We start from the raw sequence: 13,163 nt of genomic DNA on the forward strand, positions 1-13,163 counted from the left end.
GGCGACCACCTTTCGGGCGTCCGAGGTCGATACGCTCAACGGTCGGCACAAAGAGGCCGACAGCTGACGACATGAGGCAGGATGCTCATAAGTCACTGGCCGCTTGGGTTATCAATAGGGCGCGCGTCTGAGCATTCAGACGCGCGGTCTTGTTGGCTTGATGCAAGGACAATGGAGAGATGGATGAGTGGGAGGATTGAAATTGGCGGTCCAAATTTCTGGACTGACCTCCACATTACCGGCGCGGCAGTGGGCAGGTGGGTGGCGTCGGTATCTAGTGGGCGTGACATCATATCATATGGGCACTTGAATGTCATTTCATCTATGTAGGCAACAGATTCACCGGTTCCAAGCACTTTGGTCTTCTCCAATGTGCTCATTGGATCCCAGACTGTTGTGCGACTGAACTCGTGGGGGCGTGCGATCATCAGCGTACACCGGCTGGTAGCCAGCGAGGCTACGGCCGCTGGTCAAGTCTCGCTCCGCGATCGCTTCCTCGTCGTCAATGTCCAAGTCGAGCGCCAAGGAAGCCTGTCGGGCTTGACTGAGGTCCATGGGCTTTGGAGGGTTGAACAGCGAGTGTCCAGATCTGCGGCCGGATATCAGCACGCGGCCAAAGCAAGGCCAGAGTCACAACGCTCACCGCCGGAGAATGTTTGCGAGTCGGAGAAACTGGACACCGTTACGGATGACGAGAAGAATGGTGTCAAGCATTTCCTCCTCTACACAAGTGTATCAGCTAGGCCCTTACAGTGCGGAGTAAACTTACGCCTCGTGGTTCCCTCCCCACAAGGGTTTACGAACACCAGGATGAGGGTGATGACACAGAAGAGGACCAGCCCGAGATCGAGAACGTTGAGCAGTGTCATGGGGTATTTCTGCACGGTTAGTGAGGATCGGGCACCAGAGTTGAAGACACACCTTGCCGTACGCGATCCACCTTGTGGACACCTCTACAACCATGAGGAAGTTGACAACCACCTCGAGGATGTGCCATGATGCAGGGGGACATTGCTGCCGACCTGATGACGTTGTTAGATACCAGGAGTCGAGAATGTCTGCTCACTTGTTGCGATGAGACTGAGCACTACTGTCGCGAGACTGAGGCTCATCATGATAAAGTAGAAGAGGATGTAGTAGCGGCTGAAGATGATGCGGTTGGCGACGCCGCGCAGCTGTTCGCTGGCTGGCAGGTGGTACGGTGACCTCGATGGTGCCCCCATGAAGGCCGGCGTAATGAGTGGTGTTTCAATGTGATCATCATCGAGTTCAAAGTCTGACGAGCGTAGGTTGCTGGGGTCGCTTGCACTCATTGTGGCTGTGTCTCGAGCCGAGGAAGGAGGACTACGAGAATGCGGTCAAGATGGCGTGCGCTTAGGCACGCTGGGTGCGAGTTTGCTACAGGAGGCGTGACCGAGGGACCCGCGCTGTGTGGGCTGTCGATACCGGCGAGGTGACTGTGGTGCTTGAGTTGGGGGTGCGTGATAGGGAGCGATGTCTGGACGATGATGAAGCAACGTCAAGCGTGCACTGAGCACTGGTAGGCTGGAGGAGTGGGTGGGTGGGGCACAGCGACTTGCGTGGTCCTTGTGGGTCGTGGTGGGTGGTGGTCAGTCGATTAGGCCTGCTACATTTTGTGCGCCTTTTTCTCTCTGTGCCTGGATTGTCGATGTAGGCGTATGACTTTTGTTGTTGAATCAGGGAAACAATGAGCCGTGCCTGGAACGACTGGTGCCGCGGTGCCGCCTCCGCCCCACCCAGGCAGTAAGGATTCCAGTCGGTCGGGGCAATGGCGTCAAGGGTTTGTGGATCCATCCGACGACGAGCCGGCCGGCCGGCAGGCCCGGTGGGCCGCTCCCTCGCTGCCCCGCTCGCTTGAAATGTCAGACCCGGCGGCTTCGACTCTGACCAATGTCAGTGCATCCTCCATCCCTCAGTGTTTGGCTCTGGGGCGCCGCCTCAATCCATTCCCTCGACTCCATCCTCACATCCTCGTCCCATCTCCTCAACCTCGGCCTCATCCTCGTTCTCCCTGTGCCCCTCCCCATCCCCTCTCTTCTCATCGCCCCTCATCCCAGTCTTGGCTGGCGCTCGTTCCAGGTTCGACACACGCCTTGCCGCCGCCATCCCGTTCCTCATCCCCCACCCCACCCTCCACCACCACCTGCTCTGACTCGTCCGTGGGGATCAAGACAATCAGCCCTTGCCATCGAATCGTGTGCTACCTCGTCATCTCCACCGCCAAGGCCCCCCCTCGACTGCTTCCTCCCATCCCCCTTCACCAAAGTTGCGGTTGCACTTCCACCAGTTGTCGCATTCACAACTTGTCGGCAAGCAAACACCTAAGCACCTGGTAGTTGGGCTTCGGCTTTCCTCCTCCCCTTCCGATTTTGACCGCGTCGCCTCGACCTCCAACGTGCGTACCCTCACATGCTGAATGGTGGGCGACCATATCTAACGCACCGCCCAGACCACAGCCTCCAACCGCAGCTCGTAGCGCTCGGCCTCGTCGGCGTCATCATGGCGCCTCTCCCCAATGCGTTCGTGACTCTGCTCACGAATTCGTCATACCTCCCCGGCGCTCTGGTGCTCCTCCATTCGCTGCAAGATCTTCATCCTGCCCCGCGGAACTTCAAGATCGTTTGTCTAGTCACCCCAGAGACGGTGGACGCCCATGCCATCGGTGTGCTACGCACTGCGGGCTATGATCTCGTCATTGGCGTAGAACCCATTGCCTCGGGAGCGTCGGGGCAACAGGGACTGCAACTCATGGGTGAGTTATGACTGGCATGCCCGAAAGCTCGCTGCAGAAGGCTGACTTGTCGCCTCAAGGACGTCCGGACCTCGACATCGCTCTGACCAAGCTCCACATCTTCCGACTGCAGAGCCTGTTCTCCACTATTGTGTACCTCGATGCCGACACCCTGCCTCTCCGCCCTCTTGACCAGCTCTTCGAATCGACTAGTCCTCACAGGTTCTCTGCGTCGCCTGATATTGGCTGGCCTGACTGCTTCAACTCCGGTGTTATGGTTATCCGGCCTCAGTTGTCCGACTTCAAGGCTCTCCAAGCCACCCTGGCCGAACATGCCGACAGCGGAAGTGGCAATGGCAGCTTTGATGGCGCAGACCAAGGGCTGCTGAACGAGTACTTCTCCGAGGATGGACCCGGCGGCCCCTGGAACCGACTTCCCTTCACGTACGTCGTGGTGGTCCGCGGACAGGTTCTGACGCCACAGCTATAATGTCACTCCTAGCGCTGCCTATCAGTACGCTCCTGCGTACAAGCACTACGCCCACAAGATCAACTTGATTCACTTCATTGGCCCCAACAAGCCTTGGAAGTGGCTGTCGAGCAGACAGGCATCGTCGACCCCTCCGCCTGCCACAGCATTTGACTGTGAGTGCCACAGGTCGCCCAGACACTGACCAGTCCCAGACGAATCGCTGTTGGATCGCTGGTTTACTGTGTATGACAGACATGTTCGCCCCACAGCTGCGCACGAGCCCAACCTTGCAAAGCGTTTCCAAGTCCCCGAGCATGTTGCGATCTGGAATAGCCCAGGAGCAGGGGCCACTCAAGTCCCAGATAGGCTGGACCTTGACAGCCTGAAGGATGCTATCCAGCACGGAGTCACTGCGCTCAAGCCAGGGCAGTACACATCACTTCCCTTGGATGGCCGCGTGGATCTTATCAGACCCAAACCACAGCCATCGGCCGTCACCAGCACGAAGGCCAATACCGATTCCACGGACCAGCCACCTGTGCCGCCCCAGAACAGCGTCACCGAGCGTCCTCAGCAGGCGTACCGGGAGCCAGAGCACCACCGACACGAGCATCAGCAAGAAGGCACTTGGGACGCTTCGCGCTACTCGCCTCCTCGCAACAGCCACCCTGAAATGGTGGTTCCAATGAACACGGTGTATGCGCCAGCCTGGGAGCAGCCAGTCAAGGCTCAGACCAACTACTTCAAAAACTTGCCCCAGAACGCGTACACGGAGTACCCAAAGATCCCCAACAACGTCCAGTCCAACGACTGGTACAAGACTTTCACCTCAACGACGCCAAGCCAGGCCAATGTACAGCAGGTGTTCCCTTGGGAGCGTAAGGAGGCGCCCCGGACAGCCCCCACCAGGGCTTTTCCTATCACCGAGACACCTTCGTCAAAGCGGTCTGTCGCCACTAGACCGAAGTCCATCGTCCTGCCCGCCACTTCGCATTCTCAGCATAGTCGGCCCACTGCCGGTTTTTCAGACTCGGTGGCCGCCTACCGGAACGCTTGGGATGATGTGGCCTCAATCGATCGATACGCGAAGCGTCTCTCTGCTCTTGGCATCGGGGCCGAGCGCCTGCCGCGGTCGGCCATTCACACTGCGGTCCCAAGTCCTCGCGACCCTGCCACCCCAACCGCCCAACGCCATCGCCGCGGACAACAGCAGCCCAAGACTGGGTCAGACACGAGTCGCGACGGAGACGATGAGGCTGAGCAGGGCCATTATCCCTCGAACACCCGCTATCGCGATGGTTATGCGCAGACGGACCGTCCTCGTGTTTCGCACGCAAGCGCACAAGCCTCGCCCGAAACGAGCCCGACTTTCAAGGCGGCCGATGCGCCGAATGTCAAGCGCCGTTCTGCGGGCTCTGCCCCCAAGAGCCGCGGCCATGGGCGCCAGCACTCCAACGCTGCCTTCCCCGCCTACACTTTCAGCCAACCACCTGTTGGAAAGCAGGGATCGTCGACGTCGCGGGGCCGGGTTTGGGACCCCAGCACAGACCTGGACGTGATGAGGCAGGACTCGCAGAATGTGCTTAGCAGGTTTGTTGGTTCTGGAAGTGGGTCCTCTCCCAAGCGATGAGAGCTTGGGCGCGGCGCTTTGCTTACGCCGCCGCTGCGTATGTGTGCATTGCAATAATCGAGGAAGAGACAATTGAGGGATAATGGGACAAAGGTATGCATTGGCACCATGTGCAGCAAAACAGGCCTTAAAGGATGATATCATTGATCGGTGGAGCGGGCCGGATAATGCCGCGGGCCGGGTGGGTGACACTTATCCTGGCCTATGAGAACGAGGACGACGAACGGTGCCTGACTGAATCTCTGGGACGAGCGTCCGCTGGGGCGGCTGCAGACGGGTTGGGGTAGAGGGGAGAGGAGGGAGAGGCGAGCCACTACGGGCGGCGCGGGCCGGGGGCGCGGAGGACAATGCGAGAGAACAATCGCGAGATACGATACGTCAAACGCGCCGCCACCCCGCCGCCGCCTAGACGCTCCAAGTGTGTATCAGGTGTCGTGTGGTGGGGGATGAGCGGTTGTTGGCTGTGTGGGAGGGGCGGACGGCTGCTTGCTGGGGTGCGCAGCGACTGCAGTGACGACATGGAATTTGAAGTCCGCTCTTGTTTGGATAGTCTTACCTCTTTCCGTCGTCGACCTTTTCCTCGTCGTGCTGCTGCTGCTCCTGCTTAGCGCGTCGACTCCTCTGACGCCGAGCTGTTGCCCCGCCGCCCCTCGTTGGCCCCCCTCGTTAGCCCCACCCGTCATCGCACGTTGTCGCCGTCGCCCCCCGGCCCTCAAGTCCCATCTCCGCCCCACCGACCGGTCCGAACACGACTCCGCACGCGTCACGAGTGACGGGCCGACATAACCTAGATACTACTTGGCCATTCCCACAATTCCCTCATCCCCAACCCCATCTCCCCCCCTTCATCCATTCCGCCTCCAGCAAACACCCGGTCAAGCACCTCAAGCACCCATCCTCCCAGCACTTGTTCCCCCACCATCTCATCGGCGCAGCCCTCCTTTCTCGTGTGCTAGACATGCCCCCGGTTGACCCCTCCATGGCCGCCTACGCTGCCAACCACAACTCGTCCCCAAGCGCCGGTCACTCTCCCAAGATGGGCGGCGAACAGCTGCCCAAGACCGAGCAGGCGGCCAACGAGCCCCGCCTCATTGTCGTTTCGAACCGATTGCCAGTTACGATCTCAAAGGATGATCAGGGCAACTACTCGTTCAAGGTGCGTCACCCGAAGCCAGCTGACGTAGTTGGCTGGGCCGAGTGACTGACCCCGAACAGATGTCGTCGGGTGGCCTGGTATCGGCATTGTCAGGATGCAAGAAGACCATGTCGTTCACCTGGATCGGCTGGACTGGCAAGGACGTGAGTGTCTCGCTCGGCCAATGCACCAGGAGAGGTCTGGAGCTGACGGTTGATAAGATTCCCGTTCAAGACCGAGAATATGTCAACAGGAGGCTCCTGGAAGAGTACCAGTGCTACCCAGTCTATCTGTCCGATGAGCTCGCGGACAGGCATTACAACGGTGAGTTGTCGAGGGGCGACAGAGTACTGACGGCCATCCAGGCTTCTCCAACTCGATTCTTTGGCCACTCTTCCATTATCACCCCGGAGAGATGAACTTCGACCCCTCATACTGGCTGGCGTATCGCGAGGCCAACATCCGCTTCGCCGACGTTGTCGCCGGCTTTGTTCGATCGGGCGATGTCGTCTGGGTCCAGGACTACCACCTTATGCTCCTTCCCATGCTCCTGCGCTCCATGATTTCAGGCGAGTCGGCTCAAGGAGAGCTGACTCGCCGTGAGATGGGGCGTGTCAAGGAGGGTGTCGATGACGCCGTTGTCAACGACGTCGGGATGCAGAAGGGCGTCGTCCACAGCTTGGACGAAGGCGTTGTGTTGGAGGAGGTGGATGAGGACGGCGGCGAGGTGACGGCTGGTGGCGGCAACCGCCAGCCTGGTGTCCTGCCAGGCATGAGCGCCTTTGAGAAGCAAGAGCTCACCGCGAGACAACGAGGCAAGGGCGGCATCCGCATCGGCTTCTTCCTGCACACACCGTTCCCTTCCTCTGAAATCTATAGGTGAGTCCTTATCAGCCGACGTTGCTGACCCGCAGAATCCTTCCAGTTCGCCGCGAGATTCTGTTTGGTGTCCTGCAGTGCGACCTTATCGGGTAGGTGCACTCTCATTGAGCTCATCTGACAAGCAGATTCCACACATATGACTACGCCCGCCACTTCTTATCCTCGTGCACCCGCATCCTCGGCATTGAGACGCAGCCCAACGGCATCGAGTTCGAAGGCCGCTACGTGCAAGTCGGTACATTCCCCATCGGCATCGACCCCTGGCAGTTCGTGGAAGGCCGCAAGAACCCTGCTGTCCAGGCCGGTCTTGCAAAGCTCGAGCAACGCTTCGAGGACTGCAAGGTCATCATCGGCGTCGACCGCCTCGACTACATCAAGGGCATCCCTCAGAAGCTCCACGCCCTCGAGGTCTTCCTTACTCAGCACCCCGAATGGATTGGCAAGGTTGTTCTGATCCAGCTCGCTATCCCATCACGCCAGGACGTGGAAGAGTATATGAACCTCCGCTCATGTGTCAACGAGTTGGTTGGTCGCATCAATGGCCAGTTCAGCACTCCCACGTGGTCTCCCATCATCTTCATGCACCGCTCCGTGCCATTCGAAGAGTTGACCGCCATGTACGCATTGGCCGATGTCTGTCTTGTGACTTCCACAAGGGATGGCATGAACCTGTAAGTGACGGACGAACGGTGGAGACGAATAAACTGACAGGCTTTCAGTGTCGCCTACGAGTACATCTCGACCCAGTCCGATCGCCATGGCTCGATGATTCTTTCCGAGTTTGCGGGGTTCGTCTCACCGCTGCTCTTCGTCCTGTTGTTTTTGCTAACCATCCACAGAGCATCGCAGAGCCTGGCCGGATCTCTGATCATCAACCCTTGTATGTCCTCAAAACCTCGTGTGACTCAGCTCCTGACGTTCTGCCCAGGGGATGTTGACCAGACCGCGAAAGCAATCCACTCAGCCTTGACGCTCAGTGCGGAGACGAGGGCCCAGAACTGGACCAAACTGTTTGCTGTGAGTAGTTTCTCGGGCCCGTGTATTTGGATGGAGCTGACACACTCCTTCAGTATGTCTCAAAGTACGTCTGGCGTGGAGTGGCTGAGTTCAAAACTCGTCTGAAATTGTTTGTGTCTGACTGTCCACAGCTTCACTGCCCAGTCATGGGGACTGTCGTTCCTCAATGAGCTGAACAGGTCAACGGGCCTGGCACCAGCGGGACCGGTTCTGGCAGGACGCCGGAAGTCGGGGGCAAGTTTGAGCCGGACGAGTTCGAAGGCGAGCATCAAAAGACGCTACACTCTCAACTCGTCCACACCGTCAAAGACCGAAACCTGATTGTAGTGGATGAAGATCCATCTGAGAACACGTGAGGCACAGCAGCGACCAACGACTAGGCCGAAGTATTTGTTCATCGACCCTCTATGATTTATGTATATTTATCAACAATGACGAGTGCATGTGCTTAGACACCAGAGACCTTTGCGTAGGCGGCAGGGTTGAATCGTTGATGCAGTGCTTTAATGACGTAGAGGGGGAAGCTTGAGATGGCGACAATGACAGCCACCTTGTAGACGAACTGCTTGGAGAGGACAAAGCTCATGTCTGTTCGTCAGCATAACGCACCGGAGAGCCAACTCACCAAAGTAAGCGGGTAGGACAACCATGGAACCGAAGTACACGGCCGCAGTGCCCAGCTCGCTCAGTACCATGTAGATGTGCCAGGTTGTGATCTCGAGGGCGACCATGATCAGCTCGTTGATCACGAGTGCTGTAAACGAGATGGCCACGATGTGGAGGAACTCGGACTCGAACAACAGTAGCGAGAGAAGCATGATAATGCCACCTGAATAAGTCAGTGGCTACACTTTACGTTGCCATTTACGTACCCTGATATACACTGATGGTGAGCCAAGTGAAGAATGTCTTGTAGCTGAGAGCCCGTCCCTGAAGCGCGGTCAGTGGACTGTTTAACATCTCGAAGTCAGACTCGCCTTGGTTAGCTCTTTGTAGAGCTCGGGGTAGAGAAGAGCTAGATCCTCGCTGACGTCTCGGTCGAGGACCAAAGAGAAGACGGGCGCCATGGTGTACACCGTTGCGTATCCCACTTGAAGCCAGCCTTGATACAGAGCAATGGCTGAAGGTGTCAGTTGAGGATCGCAATCGGACAGAGTGACTCACGGGTAAAGTAGAAGATAGAGCTGAATACGGCTTGAATCACCGAGATGATCAAGCCACGGTGGATGACGAACTGCGACAGCTTGGCTGATCTCTTGTACGAGTTGCGTCCATGCCACAAAAGGAGCTTCGTCAGGTACGAGAACTGATTGATGGAAAAGTCGGCGGCCAAAGAAGCTTGCTTGCCTTCCTTGCCCACGATGCCAATGCCTGTGTCACGTTGTCAGCTTGGCGCCTCATGGAGACAACTTCAATACTGACCGACATCAGCTGCCTGGATCATGCTAACGTCGTTACCACCGTCGCCGATACAGCAAACCGTCTTCTTGCTGTACTCGCGGATGAGTTTGGCCACGTCGGCCTTCTGAGTGGGGGAGCAACGGCAAGCCACAACAGCTGGCAGCTGAGTTGCAAGCATCACAAATTCGTTGCGGAACTTATCCAGGGCGAGCTTGGGATGTCAGCAAAGCTTCACGATCATGCTCCTACCTGGAGAGACTCGCCGTCGATAACCAGACAGCAGTCATAGTTGGCCTGAAGAAAGTCGAGCATATCGCGCACTTGATCGGCCGCTCTCACTAGCAGTTGGTAAGCTTCCATGTTGCAGAGCAGGATGCGACCAGACTCACACTTCGCGACTTGATGAATGTACTGGTTGCGAGACACAAGTTTGCTTGAAACGGCGATGTTTGTGGCAGTCTCGATCTTGTCTCCAGTCAACATCCAAATCTTGAGACCCGCGTTGCGCATCAGCTCCAACGTGGACTTGACATCCTCTTGGAGCTTGTCCTCCACACCAGTGAGAGCCAGGAGCTCAAGGTCGTTCTCCAGGCATTCGCTGATAACGGCTTGAACTGCGTCTGCACGCTCGTCACCGGCCAATAGTTGGGCACTTCGGTAGCGCTTGTCGAATTCTTCGTAGGCTCCGTCGGACAGGCGCTTCCTTCCCAACACCAAGGTTCGTAGACCCTCTCGTGCCATGTTGCCGCACTCTTCGTCCAGCCAGTCGTTTTTCTGAACGATACGGGACATTACAACATCCGCTCCCTTTTGAACGAATGTGGTAGTCCCACGCTCCCGTTCTCGCACGATGATACCCATGCGCTTGGACTCGGAGGTGAAGGGGAAAAGTGACAAAATGTCGAATGTCAACGTTTCGCCTCCCTTCGCGCGCAAGGTCATGCTCGTCCGATCGCGGTGAACAAGAGTCAAGCCGACAGACTCTGTCCATTCCACGATGGCCACCTCGTCGGGAGACGACGCTTGGTATGTCACAGTCCCGTCATCATTGGTAACTGGTGTCACCTGAGAAACGTCAGCCCTCGTCCGTCCAGCTACACGTACATTGTGACACGTAGCCAAGGCAACAACCGCATCCCTGACACGGCCAGAGATGTCACGGCGACCGCGAGCGCCGATACCTGGCCCCATTGACCCTTGCCTGCGTTCTTACTGGGTCAGCATCACATGTGGACTACAGCTGGAGAGCTCTCACGTGGTTCTTCACTGAAGCCCTGGGTAAGCAAGTGAGCGACTTCGTCCATGGCGTCCCAGGCGAACACGACAGTGCCCATGTGGAGCTTCTTCAATTCCATTTCTGCGGCAGTTTGTCAGTGGCCGCCGAGCGAATGCAGGAAGCATGCCCACCGTTGCGAGTAAGAGTGCCCGTCTTGTCGGTGAGCAGGTACTCTACTCGTCCAAGCTCTTCAGGCAGAGTACCGGTCCGAACAACAGTGCCGGGGATTTCGGAGTCGTGTTGAATCTGGTGCGCATAGAAGGTTTTGCCCATATCCAAGTTAACTCGGAGACTGACGACCTGTCAGCGGAGCCTCTAACCAAACCAGCCAACACCAACCTGATAGGGATGATAGAAGAGAAGAGGATGAGGAAGCGAAAGACGTAGATGTACCATTGTCCTCGGAACCCATTCAAGGCCACAAGAAAGACGGACAGAGCAAACGTCACAGTGCAGAGAATCTGCTCAATCAGCTACGGTTCCCAGTTGCACAAGAATGGACATACCTTGGCCATCTTGTTCACCTCCTTCTCCAAGGTTCCGATCTTCGTTTCTGGCTCGCTGGTGTTCAACACAGCCCTGGTGTCATTTCCCGTGTAAACGACGAGGCCGACAGCGGAGCCCGCAGCAAGGACAGTGTTGGCCCAAAGAATGTTCTCGACCGACAGCGGAATGGACTTCTCTTCGTACGCCCCTGGGTCCGTCGACTTGATGTTCAGGACTCCATAGAACGTGTGGATGTCCTTGATCGGAGGGTCGGCTTAACCGTCAGTGGTTGCCGGCGCCGTTTGACTAACCGTAGAGGCTGCCTTCCAGGCCCCCAACCTTCTTCTCGTGCAACTGCTGCGTCTCTGGAACCGCAATCTTCAACTTCCAATCGGTCTCGCCATCAAGCTGATCCGTGCGGACAAAGCATGACCCTTCCTCTTCGCTTGTCACGAGAAGGACCATGTCGGCAGGAACACGCTGGTTCTTCTCGAGCAAGATCATGTCGCCAACCTTGATGGCTGAGGACGGCGTAGACCTCGTCTGAGGGCGAGGCAGGTCTGCTTCAGACGCGCTGGATCCCCGCGTCGAGTCCGTGTGGGGGAGGAGCACCAGATATCGACTGGAATTATCTTCGCGGTCACGCAGGTATCGGCAGTAGTCGTCGTAGGCTTCCTTCCCCATCGTGACAGCCAACACAAATGCCAATGGTGCGACATAGGTCACAATGTATCCTGAACCTGTCAGCTACGCTGAACACTCCAGTGCGCGTACCAATCTTCAAGGCTGGGATAAACTGGCTCAGCGCAACGACAAGAAAGTAGAAGTTGAAGAAGAACTTGAACTGCTCGTAGAAGACGATTGGGAGGAAGGTTACGACGCTGTACTTTTGATTGCGCACAACATTTGCAGGAAATGTGTATCGGGCATCTGGCGTTGATCAGCTACAAAAGCTCGCCCGAGCGCGCCTGCACTTACTAGGTGGGGACGGTATTGGAATCACCCGTGAGTTGGCAGCAGCCTTGGTTGCCAGCGTCTTGTTATTCGGGTCAGTACTGTAGGGTGAAGCGGCCATGATGGCGGATTACGCACACTGGCCTGAAGAAGCTGCGAGTCTTCCAATTCCTCAACCTCCTCCGAGTTTGCCAGCAGAGCCTCGCCCTCATCCCTGTCGAGGTCGCTATGGCGCGCTTTCTTCTTGCCAAACAGGCGGCGAGCCTTTGACGACGATGTCGCTCTGGGCTCGGCTTCATCGTCCGCCGATAGGCGAGGCATCGAGTTATGAGACGACTGGCTTCTGCGGGAGATGTTGAAGGTGCTGAGAGGGTGGTCGCCAGTTGGAGAAGCGCGATCGTGATGTGAGGACATTGAGATGGAGCCTCGAACTGTTTGGCGGCGACTGACCCACCAGCGATACTGGTGTTACGCCAGTACCTGGTGGATAAGAGTCTAGTAGCGATACTGTTCTGGTGACAGTGCTTGTTGGAGAAAGCAAAGGTCTTTGAGAAAGGCGGCGATGTGGACAAGACAATGTTGACGTGTGACTGCTTGGTCGGCGCTCGGTCTGTGGCTCACACTCCGCATCCACAAGTGACGACGCCGACGCTGTACTGGCTGGCTTGATTGCAGTCACGTGATGTGATATTGGATCGACAGCCCCGCCCATCCGCCGCCGCCCGCCCGCCGGCTGGCAGTGGCCTGGCGGATGCTTGCTACACCCACCCACCTTGCTCGACAACAATACTGCCGCCGCTCCCAGACAGACGACCGGCCCACATACTCTTTCACTGCTGCTCTTACAACCATCAGCTTCATCATCCTTCTCCTCGTCTCCTCTTCTTCACTCCCTTCCGCTCTTCGGCTACCTCGTCACATTCGCCGCCTCGCAGCTTCTCACACTTGTTGTTCCGCGCCCATCCTGTCTTGCCAGAGACCCCTCGCTCGCCTCCGACGGTGAGCCCCGGCCCTCACCCAAACGCTGTTGTGGTGAGTAGGCCCATCACTGTTTGGTCGTCGGGCTTGCTGACTTGGTTCAAAGACTCGCTCTGGTACTGCGTAACACTACCAGCCATGAGCGAGCAGGGCGCAGAGAGAAGCAGTAGCGGCACCACT

The 13,163-nt window shown here is 57.3% G+C and overlaps 4 protein-coding genes across 4 annotated transcripts; 2 read left to right on the forward strand and 2 right to left on the reverse strand.

The window, feature by feature from the left end:
• Nucleotides 1-339: 339 nt before the first annotated feature.
• Q8F55_005728 (uncharacterized protein) lies at nt 340-1,313 on the reverse strand (the record flags this gene model as incomplete). The annotated part of the gene is made up of 5 exons (XM_069354216.1): nt 340-589; nt 644-722; nt 770-878; nt 922-1,022; nt 1,067-1,313. The coding sequence occupies 5 exons, from the start codon at nt 1,311-1,313 to the stop codon at nt 340-342; spliced, it is 786 nt and encodes a 261-aa protein (XP_069208858.1).
• A 1,207-nt stretch (nt 1,314-2,520) lies between these two features.
• On the forward strand, nt 2,521-4,854 carry GLG2 (glycogenin glucosyltransferase; the record flags this gene model as incomplete). The annotated part of the gene is made up of 4 exons (XM_069354217.1): nt 2,521-2,773; nt 2,833-3,196; nt 3,237-3,397; nt 3,437-4,854. The coding sequence occupies 4 exons, from the start codon at nt 2,521-2,523 to the stop codon at nt 4,852-4,854; spliced, it is 2,196 nt and encodes a 731-aa protein (XP_069208859.1).
• Nucleotides 4,855-5,812: 958 nt separating this feature from the next.
• TPS1 (Trehalose-6-P synthase/phosphatase complex synthase subunit) lies at nt 5,813-8,063 on the forward strand (the record flags this gene model as incomplete). Its single annotated transcript, XM_069354218.1, has 10 exons — nt 5,813-6,010; nt 6,070-6,153; nt 6,211-6,313; nt 6,355-6,868; nt 6,904-6,960; nt 6,997-7,542; nt 7,591-7,659; nt 7,711-7,751; nt 7,800-7,892; nt 8,020-8,063. 10 exons carry the CDS (start codon nt 5,813-5,815, stop codon nt 8,061-8,063), a joined length of 1,749 nt encoding a protein of 582 aa, XP_069208860.1.
• Nucleotides 8,064-8,336: 273 nt separating this feature from the next.
• On the reverse strand, nt 8,337-12,326 carry NEO1 (putative aminophospholipid-translocase; the record flags this gene model as incomplete). Its single annotated transcript, XM_069354219.1, has 17 exons — nt 8,337-8,476; nt 8,514-8,717; nt 8,761-8,818; nt 8,866-9,008; nt 9,053-9,259; nt 9,311-9,413; nt 9,539-9,627; nt 9,679-10,354; nt 10,394-10,497; nt 10,545-10,646; nt 10,697-10,857; nt 10,905-11,026; nt 11,072-11,325; nt 11,363-11,785; nt 11,826-11,981; nt 12,030-12,087; nt 12,144-12,326. The coding sequence occupies 17 exons, from the start codon at nt 12,324-12,326 to the stop codon at nt 8,337-8,339; spliced, it is 3,183 nt and encodes a 1,060-aa protein (XP_069208861.1).
• Nucleotides 12,327-13,163: the final 837 nt, after the last annotated feature.

The sequence above is a fragment of the Vanrija albida genome (assembly GCF_041260175.1).
Source record: "Vanrija albida strain AlHP1 chromosome Unknown contig_4, whole genome shotgun sequence".
Lineage (NCBI taxonomy): Eukaryota > Fungi > Basidiomycota > Tremellomycetes > Trichosporonales > Trichosporonaceae > Vanrija > Vanrija albida.